This window comes from Pseudopodoces humilis, chromosome 2 (genome assembly GCF_049639895.1).
Source record: "Pseudopodoces humilis isolate 2021_Gansu_Grassland_sample_001 chromosome 2, ASM4963989v1, whole genome shotgun sequence".
Taxonomy (NCBI): Eukaryota; Metazoa; Chordata; class Aves; order Passeriformes; family Paridae; genus Pseudopodoces; species Pseudopodoces humilis.
This window is the reverse complement of record NC_142201.1, coordinates 22,676,583-22,689,379: the sequence shown is the minus strand read 5'-3', so window position 1 is coordinate 22,689,379 and position 12,797 is coordinate 22,676,583. Positions and strand designations below refer to the sequence as shown.

General features: G+C 35.3%; 1 protein-coding gene across 1 annotated transcript in view; it reads right to left on the bottom strand.

Annotated features, from left to right (window-relative positions):
- The window catches only part of PRKX (protein kinase cAMP-dependent X-linked catalytic subunit), a 57,798-nt gene that overhangs the window by 26,424 nt on the left and 18,577 nt on the right, over window positions 1–12,797 (bottom strand). Inside the window, exon 2 of the mRNA XM_005516840.3 lies at window positions 3,882–4,050. Coding sequence (XP_005516897.2) covers window positions 3,882–4,050 — 169 coding nt within the window. The remainder of the gene's footprint in view (window positions 1–3,881; window positions 4,051–12,797) is intronic.

The following is a 12,797-nucleotide window of genomic DNA, read 5'->3' as shown; positions in this document are numbered from 1 at the left end:
CAGGCCAAGAAAAAAAAAATTCATAGATTCTGTTTCATTGTATGTAAAAAACAGGCCTCTTCTAAGCACCAAATAACTGATCTGATATAAAGACTAAACATTTTTTACACACCTTACATTTTATATTATCAAGCATTATCAAGTGATGGGGGTTTGCTTTTGTAAAGACTTTCAAGACAATGCATTCAAAGCCACACACCAAAGCGCTGTCCTTCTCTCCTATGCTTTCTTCCCTGGAGATACACAATCTCAACTAAAGCATCAGACGACAACTCTTGCTTCTCTATTGCATCTTTCACAAAAAACAACAGAAAAGCAAAAATGACAGCAAAACAAGGTTCATTTATGTACTTCAGAATTAATCTAAGGACAGGTACCTTCCATTCCTCAGACTGCCACCTTTAATTTAAGAGCTATTTCTGTGGTAGTCAGAGTAACAGAAAGAAGAGGTAAGGAAGAAAGAAAATAATTATATGTGGCTTTAAAATGCTTCATTACAGAATAGAGGAATATTCTCTTCCACACGCCCCTAAATTATGCCATATTTCATTCTATCTACATTAAACAACTCACCACACCCCTAAATGTAGCTCAGCAGCTAAAAAGAAAACAAGTATTTGGTAGCATCTTGAGGAATGCTATCATTTTAAAAAAGAACTATCCCTAATTCCATAATAAAAGGTAGAGAACACTGTCACCTTCTTTATTGATACAGTGATACAAGAACAGAAGCTATTTCAGCCTCTACTCAGCACTTTGCCAGTATCGCAAGTACCTTGAGCTTAATCAGGGCAGAGAGCCTCAGGAAAGATAAGCAGAAACAGAGCTCCTGAACACATGAATGACTTTTACTCAGGAAGATTTTATTTTTCACAATGGTACTGAGGCAACAAAGGAAATAAGAGAACTAACAGACATCAGCTACAGCTCTTCCATTCCCTCAGTGAAGGAGAAAGAAGAGCCCAGGCTTGTCTTCTGCTTTTATGGAACTTCTTCCCTAACACAGTCATCAGCATCATTAACTGGCTATTGATGATGTTCATACTATCTTTACTGACTATGCAAAAACACTCTGAAAATGTATTTTAGGCAATTAGGTAAAGCTGTACCTACAATAAGTAATGAAAGTAGAGCAGGAGTGGGTGAAACAAAGCAAGCCACATCTTTATGGGAGAGGAAGAGCAAAATCTGACAGTACAGAGGGGAAAAAATGTAACATCTACATCATTAGGCACAGGATTTTTACTGGAATTAATTTCTTTGAAAATCGACTTTTAAAGGTTTGTCTATCCACTGAAAAATGGATCCATTGTTTGGTATACATGAAAAAGAGCAAAATGAACTTCTGTACTTGCAATTCAGATTATTTTAAATGATAATTTAATACAAAAAGAGAAAAAAAACATCACAGAAGCTATGATTAGAATCATGCGTGGAATCATTAACTCTACAATTCCAGATTACTACATAAACTTTAGATGCTATTGTGAACTCCTACAGACAAACAACCTGTTTTAGCTTATACAAGACATTGCTGATTTTTATTAATTCTTCCTCTCTTCAAAAACATCTCACTATGAAGAGCTGCACCACAGTGAGTATGACACATTACTCAAACACATCAATAAAGATTGCCAAGGAATTTCCAGTGATCAGTTGTTACAAAAGCACCAAAGAAGTATTTAGAAAACATTGTTTAAAACAATATGTAGATTAGTAACTCCAGTGTCTACAGAAAAACTGTACATCCCTGTGTTTATAGTAGGTATTTCTCAAAAGTAAAAGGAAAAAAAAAAAGAAACTCTTTACATATAGGAAGATAGCTGGAATTTCTGAACACCAGAAATCAATTATGTGCAGCATTACTTTATAATTTTCCATCATATTATCCTGAAATATTATGCTGCAATGAGACCTATTCCGTGTTTTGCAACCAAAGGAGAATACTATCAGTGGTAAAGACAGTGAAACTAACTGAAAACCTAAAAAACAGACCATATAGATAAAACACATTAAAGGTATTAAAGCTGCACTATGTAATTTTTCCCTGTTTTTGTGTAAGACTTACAGTAGAACAATTAATAGAAAAAAACCCCACACATATATTCAGCAGAAGGTGGCTGAAAAAAACATTTAGTCACACAAAAAGCTGCAGGAAGTGTTATTTGTCATGCAGTCTAGTGATAATCATCCACAAAGTCTTGTTTAACCTAAAGCACATAAATATTGTTGTGACCTGAATTTTAACTACCTCACTTCAACAACATTGCTTGGAGTCTCCTCTGCCAAGGGAAAAAGGCATCACATAGACAATTACATGAGCATAGCTGATGCAACATCTCACTGGACATTTCAACAGAAAAGGCAGAGTTCTAGAAGACATGAAGAATATGTGTGTGCCTTGCATACAAAGTGAACTATGAATTGTGTCCTTTGGCAACCTGAAAAATCTGGTCTCTTGTAAATAAGGTGTGAATGAAATCCAGGAAAACTCCCCTGTTTGGATTTTTGATCACTTCTGTATGAACATGAATCCTCCCATCCCTGTCTCTGGTATCTCACCCAAATTCCTCTACTCCTGCTGTTCCTGACACACAGACCTACTGATATGGGGTTTGTCTGGGAGTTTGCTTGTCGGTTTTCGTAAGGTTTTCTTGTAAACAATTTCCAGATGTACACAGATATATATACAAAATCCCGTTTGTCCCGTTCCATCCATACTTAAAACAGTCTAACCAGATGTACTCAGCCTCTCCATCCTGCTTTCTTCCATGAATCTTAATCTCTACATATTCTAGAATTTGTCTAACTGATACTATGCCACACACAGGTTTTCTGAACACTAGCTGGAAACTAATAGCATCATGATGCTGGAAAAAGCCAACATCACACCAGGGAAAAAGCTTCCTTCTGCAGGGCTCATTCCATCTTCTGAATGACTACCATGCTGTTGCCTTCTTCTTTTCCCTCCGATACTTGCTTAACCATGGCAGGAAGCTGCACTCTCTGCAGCTAGATTAACTAAGGCTAATATTGTCTAGTTTTATGTAAAACTGATTAAAGCATGTAAATGGAAAGAAATCTTGGTTAATAGCCAGCCATGCATCCATGCAAGAGAAAATATAAATGGAAATTAACCTGCCATTACCAGAAGTTTAGTTACCCCATTAATACACATTGACTCAGATACTCAAGAAGTGCTGTGGTGCTGTGAACAGAAACGCATGATACCTTATCTCTTTTAACAATGGGACTATAGGGATCATTAGAGTTACCTCAATTCCACTAAAAAAAAAAGCATTCTTTATGAACTGTGTTTAAATCATGCTTCTCAATAGGTTCCATCACTTGACGACCTTAAATACAGGAATACCTAAGTTCAGGAAGTGCGGCAGTTATTTAAACTCTTTAAAAATAAAGTTTGCAAAAGTATAGTTCACTTAAGTTTTTAAATACCTAGATATTTAAGTCTAGGAATGTCTTTACCTATTTTCTAATAGCTACAGCACATACACGTAAGAATACTTTCATTGCCATTCTAACATCAAGGATAGTTCTAGAAGTCATTTTGATGAGCCAATCCTAACAATTATCAGCATTTTTCCCTCACTTCAGAAAATGTCTCTTCTGTAGTGTGAAAATAAAAGAGAGAAAATACCTTATAATAAATTATTTCCTGAGTGTTTAAATTATGCCTCTATTTTAAATTCTTGATTCTTCTAAAATATGAACTTCATTCCAAAGTCTATTTTAATCTAGATTACATACGAGAAATCAAATGGTTAATGTTGGTTAAATACATAAGAACTTGCAATGAGACTCTGGACTACTTTAACTGCATTTTCTGTAGGAATGAAATGAATTAAAAAAATACAACTTACAATCTGATCAAAAAAGGGTGGTTGACTTCTTTCAAGACAGACTTTTCATTGTGCACATGCTGCTCTTGCTTCAGTCTAATGACATCAGGAATGCTCATTACTTTCAGTGCAAAGTAACGCTTGCCCATTTTTTCCTTCACCAGATGAACACGTCCAAAGGTACCTGTGCCTGAAAAGTTGGAGCAGAAACATCAACTTATCATTAAAAGGGAAAAAAAACAATGATAATTTGTTAAATTAAAACCTACTCAAATTATTCAGGTCAGGAGACTATCAACTTAAATGTGCACAGAGAGGTGAAGCGATTCAGTAGGATAAGGAAGCAATGGAAAAATACATATAAAATTTGCTGATCCTTGTAAAAATTAATAATTTTTCGAAAATCTGCTTATAGTGCTCAGTGTTACATCACTTGGAAACAGCAGCTGCCTGACCTTTCTTATAGCTACTGTATTCCTTTTCCATTTCACTCTAAAAAACAAAGAGGGAAAATAAAAACATATTGACTTTTAAATAAAGAATTAGGCATTTCTCTATTCAATAGTCACTGAAGTTCCTTTTAAGTGCATTGCACTCAAGACAATCATATATAACTGAACTATCTCTATTAGTCTGAAATCAAAGTTAAAACTGGCACATTTATCCAGACTGCTATTTGTTGTGCAGCACAGTGTTACACATTTGAAGACAAACACATATTTCAGCTTATTAGGTGGTTTCTTATTGCTTTTCTGCTCATTAAACAATGCCATGTAGGTTCCATTGCAACAGTACACCAGGTATTTTTAATCCCATTCTCAGACAGAAATATGTGCCAATATAAAGGACACCTGGCATTCAAAACAAGTACCTAACTTGCAAAAGGTTACTCTCCAGAAATGTCAAAAGCCTATACTTCAGCTTGCAATTGTCCTATTCTTTGCACATACCCTCGGAAAGGCAGCATGCAGACCTGTTACAGTATTATTAACTGGTCTGTTACTTGACTTCAGACTGTGTCGATCAGTTACCATCAATATATAGTACAGACAATTTCCTAAAATGTGCAACAGGTACAGAAAAGGGAGTACGTATGTGAAAGGAAATACATTTTTGAGAAATAGGTAGGAGCAAGAAACTAACAATATGAACTTCTAAAATTGCATTACTGGGGAGATGAGAAAAGAACAAGGGAATTTTTGCCTCTGGTAGCTTCAACTTACATTTAAAATACTTTTCTGTATGTGTATTCTCAGCTGAAAAAATTTATGTTATTTAACAATTTTTCTTTCCAATCACTTAAAATGTTGCTAAGACATAGCATTTACTAAAAAACAAAATACCCACAAACTAAAAACTACTAACTCCAGCAATCCAGTTTTATGGAATTTGCAGCTCCACTACCAATACAGCTTCCAAAGCCAGTTTTCAAGATAGAAGTTCTCACTACACAAACACATCAAGGATTACCACTGCCCAAGCACAAAAGATTCTATCAAATACATTCCCACCTGTCCCAGGTTACAGTTCTTTAACTATAAAAACTGCATACAGGTGTCAGAAAAAGCCTGCTGTTATGGCAAAGTAAACCATCAGGTTACCCTGGAAAATTTATCATGCAATGAAATCCTTTCACAATGCAGTCGTATTGCATGACTATACCTGCAAACAGTTATTTGCTCAGGGATGGGCTTCTGCAGTAAAAAAACCTCAAACAAGTAATATTAAAAAACACCAACAAACAAACAAACAGCAAAAAAAGGTCCAAGAGCTTCCAAGCAGAGATCTGTTCAAGCTGCTTTAAATACTGATTATTTACATCTATACTGCATGCACAGATTAAAAAAAAATAAAAATTAACTTGGGTTGTTTGTGAATTAGGAGCTGAAATCTAAACTTGAGTAAAAACGCTGTGAAGAACAATGATAGTCATATGGCACACTGAAATTAGAAACTATCTTTCATTTTTGAGACTTCCAAATGTGGACTCAGCAAATGTGGTTTTAAATGCATTTTCATACTTGTATGAACAAAGTGCTTCCACAGACATATCCAACAGGAAAGTCAAAAGTCAACATATATCTAATTGTTCCTATATCTCTAGTGATGACATGTTTCAGGACTTGTTCTACTTGTTTAAGAAATTTTTATTTCAGAATGCTTTACTTTTCCTGATGCCATTAGTTTATCTGTACAAACCACTGGTTAGAAACAACAGCAGTAATAAAAGAAATCACAAGCCCCATCTATTTTCAAAAAAGAACCTATCAGGGACTTATTTAGCAATAGTTCTAACTTTGGAAATACTTCTTCCTTAAAAACATCTCTGCCAGGAACAGCAAAGCCTGGCAGGCTATTCCAGAATAGTGGCAAGGCCCTAATCTACAAAGCCTCTGGGAAAACCAAAGGACCACACAGACAGGCGAGAACAGAGAACCTCCCTAACCAGTTTTATTGTTGAACTGATCCCAGGCAGTCTGTTTTCAAACATTTTTAGCACAGTTGCAAGCAACTATGAAAATCAAGACAATACACAGCAAGAAGCCATGTAACACTTGTTTTCAGACATCTCCTCTCATAATATGTATTTTTTCCCCATCAAGTCTTTTCATAAAATCCATTAGGCCTGCATTATAGCTGGCAGTACCCACACACCCACCATTCTTCCATAGGACTAACTGCTATGCTTTTTCTTGTTCTGTTTTATGCCTAGACAGTCTTCAAACAACCAGATAAAGTTTACATACATAAACTACCATAATTAAAAATATCACTTCAAACTTGCTCATACTTTTAGCCATTAAAATGTTCTTCCCTGCAATTGATAGGGAGGAGGGATAAACAGGATGACAGTCAAGGTGGTAGGCTGCAACAAGATGTTATAGTGGCTGTTTAGCAGAGTCAAGAAAATCTGTTTTTTAAGAACAGGTTGTTGTGTTGTGACTAGATGGAAATTCTGCCTATCAGATTCATAAAAAGAAAATTAAAAACCTGAAGCATTAAGTGGCATTGTGCAAGATGAAGGTCCAGCACAATAAATTTGAGGGAAGGTCTTTGGAAGCAAAAAAGGCAGTGTTATTTGTCTTCCATAAAAGCACCACTCCAGGTGAGGAGACAACTAACTGATGGAACAATTTCTGTTAATCCCTGTGAAAGAACTGTTCAACTTTTTCCCCCGATCACCTCAGAGCAGAGCTGTGTGAACCAACTAAAGCTGACCTTTTGTGACAGATAAGTAATCATTCCTTATGATTACCTTAAAATTGAAATATTCTATACCTGTCTCTAAGAATGAAGCAAAACAGCGTTTACAGATTTGCACTTTAGTCTACTCATGTTTATTTCGTATTTGGTTCAAACCAATAGAACCTGAGGCACATCATACCATTCTGGATTAGTCCTGGGATCTACCAAGTACTACCCTGCTGGAGGAAGAGCAATGGCTTCATACACTCTCTACATATATATCCCTATCTGTTTATTATAGTACATGTTACCAGAGTTTCAGGGCAAAACAGTGTCTACATGAGAAGATCATACCTCAAGAAAACAGCTGTTCTTACAAAGTCTGAAGGTTTATTTGTAGTTTATTTGCACAGGCCCCTTCTCTCTGCTAAAACATATAGTAAGTGAAGGTCTCTGGGCACTAGTAATAACAGCAAGAAGACGGCCTGTGATGTTTGCAACACAATTCAGGATTTTTAGGACTAAATGGGCAAACAGAATAAAATATGCAAAATGCTAACCACTAATCCAGTATAATCTGTTTACAACAGACACAATAAAATTCTTGGATCCCACTGCAAATTTTATGTGGTTGTAGAGCTTGAAGGAATGCCAGTCATCTTCACCATTAGGTAACCTCATGCTAAACACAGAGATGAGGCCAAAATCTGCAGAGGACCAATTTGGTCTACATATCAAACACAAGTGGGGTATTTTCAGTCTTATAAAACAAGCAGGATTCCCTAATACCATGCAAAAACACCATAGCCAGTTTTCAGGACTTTGTTCTCTTTGAAGCCTGGCAGAAAAGAATAAAGAATGTGGGAACATTTCTGATGCAATTTCAGATACTTTTGATGCTAGGTAAACCAATCCTGCAACTTTTGAACAGCTAAAACAATTGAGTGAGTAGTCATGTAGTGAATATTTTGCTATTGCTGTAGATGTCTAATGTAATGCTTAGATTGTCTCTTTATTTGTTCCCATTAATTAGACCCAGCTGTTTCAGCTTCCCATCCTTTTAATCCCCAGCTCTTTCTTAAAACCAAGTTTGCCTTGCTCAGATAGATACCATCTGTTTTAATGAAGAATAAACTAGGTCATGTGAGCTCTATGACCCCAAGGGCTGCTTTTTGAGTCCCAGAAGGGATGCAGGATGATGCCTACAAAAATCATCAGATGCATTCACTTTTATTTACAGTCAGAAGTATTTCCTACTGTGACACATATTAGCCTTTACTGATAGCCACAAGCACAAAAGACTTTATTATGTAAAATATCAGAGATTAACTAAACTAATTGTATCAGATTGCAAACTACTGAATGTCAAATTTTGTCTGCCGTTTAATCGTTGTCTTATTTTGGCACGTAACTTCAACAGCCTAGACTAGGAAATGGGGGTTGTCAGTAATTCTTGACAAAGAAGTAGGAAAGTGTCACTGCAAAGGAAAACCAGCCTGCCCAAACAGACTGGTAATCAGGAGATTAACCCTTGGGAGAAAGATTTAGGAAAACCACAAGGCACAAGCAACTGGAGGCTTCTAACACAAAAGATGTGTTTGGCACATGATTATGGCAACTCAAAATGAGGATGATGATTTTAGACATCACAGTAGCAAAGTTTAGACTTTTATTAATTTGTCAACACATACACCAGTATCTCTGAAAATGCCAAATTCAGTGTCTTCACTGTTCTGAAAGCCGGCTGTGGATTGTTCACTATTAATCTTAGATCACTGCTTTTATGGATCTGCATTACTCTAGAGGGTTCAGTTCTAACACTGAAAAACATGTCAGAGAAATAATGAAAGTTAGAGGAGGTTTTATAGGATACCTTTTTTTCCCTCTAGAATTGCACATCTCATACTGCTGAATAAATGAAAGAAATACCTGATCACTCTTTTTGCAGAGCTTTTTTGTATCATTCAATGATATGCATTGAAATCAGAGACAGTCTGATTAAGATCTTAAGAGCACAGAAAACAGAGATACATGTGCAGTGTTCACCATGGGAAGCCCTACCAAAGAAGCTTGCTTCTATGACGCTTCTATTCATCCACTGAAAGCTCAATGTCATGAATTCTTTATCCCAGGTCAGTTAAACTTTTAAAAAAGTACCAATGCACATTCAAATACAGCCTAGCTTTTGATTCAAAGGGGATGTTGTAAAAAACTTCCAAAGATCCCAAAGATCTGGTAATTCTTAGGTTCCTTCTTATTTGGTATACAAGGAGCCTATAACAACACAGCACAAATATTACACTTAACCACCTGGAATACAGTTTAGTCTCTTTTCAATTTCACACAAGATTCAATATGCCAGAGAATACCAAGAAGTTGTGTCAACAACTCTTGTTGTTGACCCACCCATTTAAATCTTACAGAACTACAATCCTTAAGAACTAATGACATCGGAATCACCAGGCTAATTAACACCCATCAGTCAAGTTTCCTGTTTTCCACATAGCTCAGATACATGTTTCTGATTTCCAGAAAGTGCCAATCAACTGAACATCAATGATGCAAGTTCCTCTGTAATTTCAGGCTTTGGAATTTTTTTTTTTGCTCACAAATGATTGTCTCTCTACAAAAATATTGTAAATATCAGGGTGTTCTTAAGCAAAACAAGCAGAATTCTTGACAGTTTCTTCTGTCTCTTTATTCTTTCTTTTTAAATTTACTTTGAAATACTAGGGACCAATGAATAAAAGAAACCAGAAAGTAACTAGATTGCCAGTTATGATGGCCATAAATCCTCTCAGTTTCTTAACACCTCTTAGAACACTGATTGTAAATGCATCTCCCTTCTCAAAACTTTAAATATCCACAATCTTCAGAGCAATTCTCATAAATGGGTATTTCCCTACTTTGTTTTTCAATGGTATTTTTCCAACTCTTTCGATGTCTTCCACAACCTGCAATTTGTGATGCATTTATGAAAAGAAGATGAACGGATGAGTGAATGATAAAGCTTTTCCTCCATATTGAAACTAGGACATTGCAAAATCATTACTCCTACTTTCATCTGTTTAAATTTTACAACTGAAGTACACTTATATCATAACTTCAAAATTGGTTTTTTTTCTAAAAACAGCTGAAATAGAAACCTTAAATAGAAACCTTTAAAGATTAACTCCTTTTTCACCTAGAAACTAAGTTTTATATTACTTCCTGAACTAAGGCCTGTTGAAACAGTGTATTTTAAATTATACCGAACACCTGCTAGAAGTAAAGCTTATCAGTCTGTATTAATATCATTTTTAAAAACTTAGTCTATTATATTTTAAAACACAAGTATATTTATGCTAAGAATCAGGTACCAGTCTGGCTAGTAACACTTGCCAAGCAAAAACACTAGAAAGCATTAAATTCTCTCTTTCATCTGATGAGTATTTCAGGTAGTTAAAGCATTATCAGAAATTGTCACATTTTAATAGCTGAAGAAGAATCTGTAAAATGGAAATTATACAAGAAAGACCTTTTTTGGAATTTAAAAAGTTTTAACATTCAAATCCTATTCACAGAACTCTTCACAGAATTCAGGGAGAGGTTAAAATAAGCAAAAACTACTTCTTGGAATGTAAATATTAAAGGGAAGAATTTTTAACCTATTGGCTTCTTTCCAAACAATTTCTCAAACAACAAAAGACATGCAAACCCCACACCTAGCTTTCTGTACATTAACCAATGCTTAAAATTCCCATCAAGTTTTGAGTAATTCAGGACTCTTTATAAATAAGTATGTGCTTCCAAGTGAATCTTTTCTAATGGCTTAATTATCTTTACGTGTTTAAACCCACTGTGAAACAGCTTCCTTAAAATGAAACCTAACACAAATGGACATTTAGGCCGAAAGTTACTATATTTAATTCAAGTGTATTATCTTCCAATTACCACAAACAAAATGGGATTCAAAGTAACCCATATTCCAGCAGAAAGAAGGAAAACCAACAAGATGAGTAAAGTACTATGCCAAGTATCATAAAACCCAAAATTTTAGTCTACAAGGTTTTTCTTGATTGTTTAAAAAAAGTAATAAAAGATGTTATGAGAGAAACATTTTCCAATTAAATCCAAAGTGATGAATCCTTATTTCTTTTCAGAGAATTCTTTGATTTTTGTGTCTGTGAATAGGTGTGAGTTGTGATTAATAGGTATGAGTTGTGAATATACAGTTCCTACTTTTTGAGCTGGGATTAGTACTACACTCAGTGTTCTGAATTGGATGTCCCAAAAGCAGTCTAAGCCAAAAGGCTTCTAATTTTCTACGAGGATGAATAATGAATGAAGGTAAACTTGCAGTTTACCTCTGGTAGTACATAAAGAATCAATTCCAGTAAATCATTAACACACCATTTTCTATTTATTCTGTTCAGTTAATGGGAAGTGTTTCTCAGTAATTTCCGGCCCCTGTTCCAAAAATGGTAAAGAGAGAAAAAAAGCCTAAGCAGCGACATCTCATATTGGAAAAAAAAAAAAAGGATCTGTTTCTAAGTTTCATTTTCATAATCAAATTTTTACCGAAGAGGACAATAAAGCTCTCTCTCATCATTTATCAGCACTTCTATCTTCACCTTCAGTTTCCCTGGTGACAGGAAGTATATACAGAACTGTTTTGGCTGGTTCCTTTACACAAATTTAGCATGAAGAAATTTAGTTGGTTTTTTCTACAAAAAAAAAAAAAAAGCCCTTCAAAATAAAATAAAGCAACCAAAGCTAAACAAATTCCTATGTCACAGCAACAACAAGTTTCAACAAACTGAAATCCTTTTCAGGCAACTTCAACTAAAAAAACCAGCCACTAAGGTCTTCAAAGTTTCAAATCACACCTTTGTAGAACATACACGACTGGTCAGTTACTTGAAATATTGTCCCAGCATCTTTTGCTCTGTCATTCACTACAGGTGAACTTATGAGGTCACATATATCACCATCAAACAATTACAAATACAAAGCTTACAATTACACCCAAAGAAAAAAAAAATAATAAAACTGGCCAGCCAAACAACTACAAAACATAGCTCAAACCTCATGTTTTCCTCTGAGAAAAACAAAAATGAATTTTTCATGACTAAGAATCAAACACCAATGCAAGAATCCATAAAGGATTTAGAGGCACTTTGTTCCAAAGAAGTTAATGCTACACAGTCTAATGATCAAATCCATGCAACAACTTTAACAGCAGCTCCCTCTGGACTAGGTAGGTCTAAATAGGGGTACTTAGTAGGCATCTGATTAGCAACCTTTCTTTTCAACCCAGAAATATGTGTCTCTCCATAACTGTATGATTTTACATTATCATCATCTTTTGGTCTGTCCTGAAACTCAGCTTTTCCGAAACAGTTTCTTGCTCTAAGTCAGTCCCATGTTAATACAAAGAAAGCATGAGGCTTAATACCCTTGATAGTATCCTTTAAAAAAGCAAACAAAAAAGTCTTGTGAAGTACAAAGGTTTATTATTGCTGACCCAATGTAATAAAAGCCACATTGTTTGTACTTGACCGATTTCCTCCTTCCCCAGTGCTGGACAGAGGCCTTTGAGGGACTAGTACCTCTTGTAATACATTCTTTTCAATTACATTTCACTTCCATCTTCACTGAAAGCAGTGCTAAATCAGACACAAATAAAGAGGAGGTATTCAACACAGTGCACAAAAACTGTGCACAAATACTTTTCAAACAGATTGTCTATTTATTACTCAATATGTACTA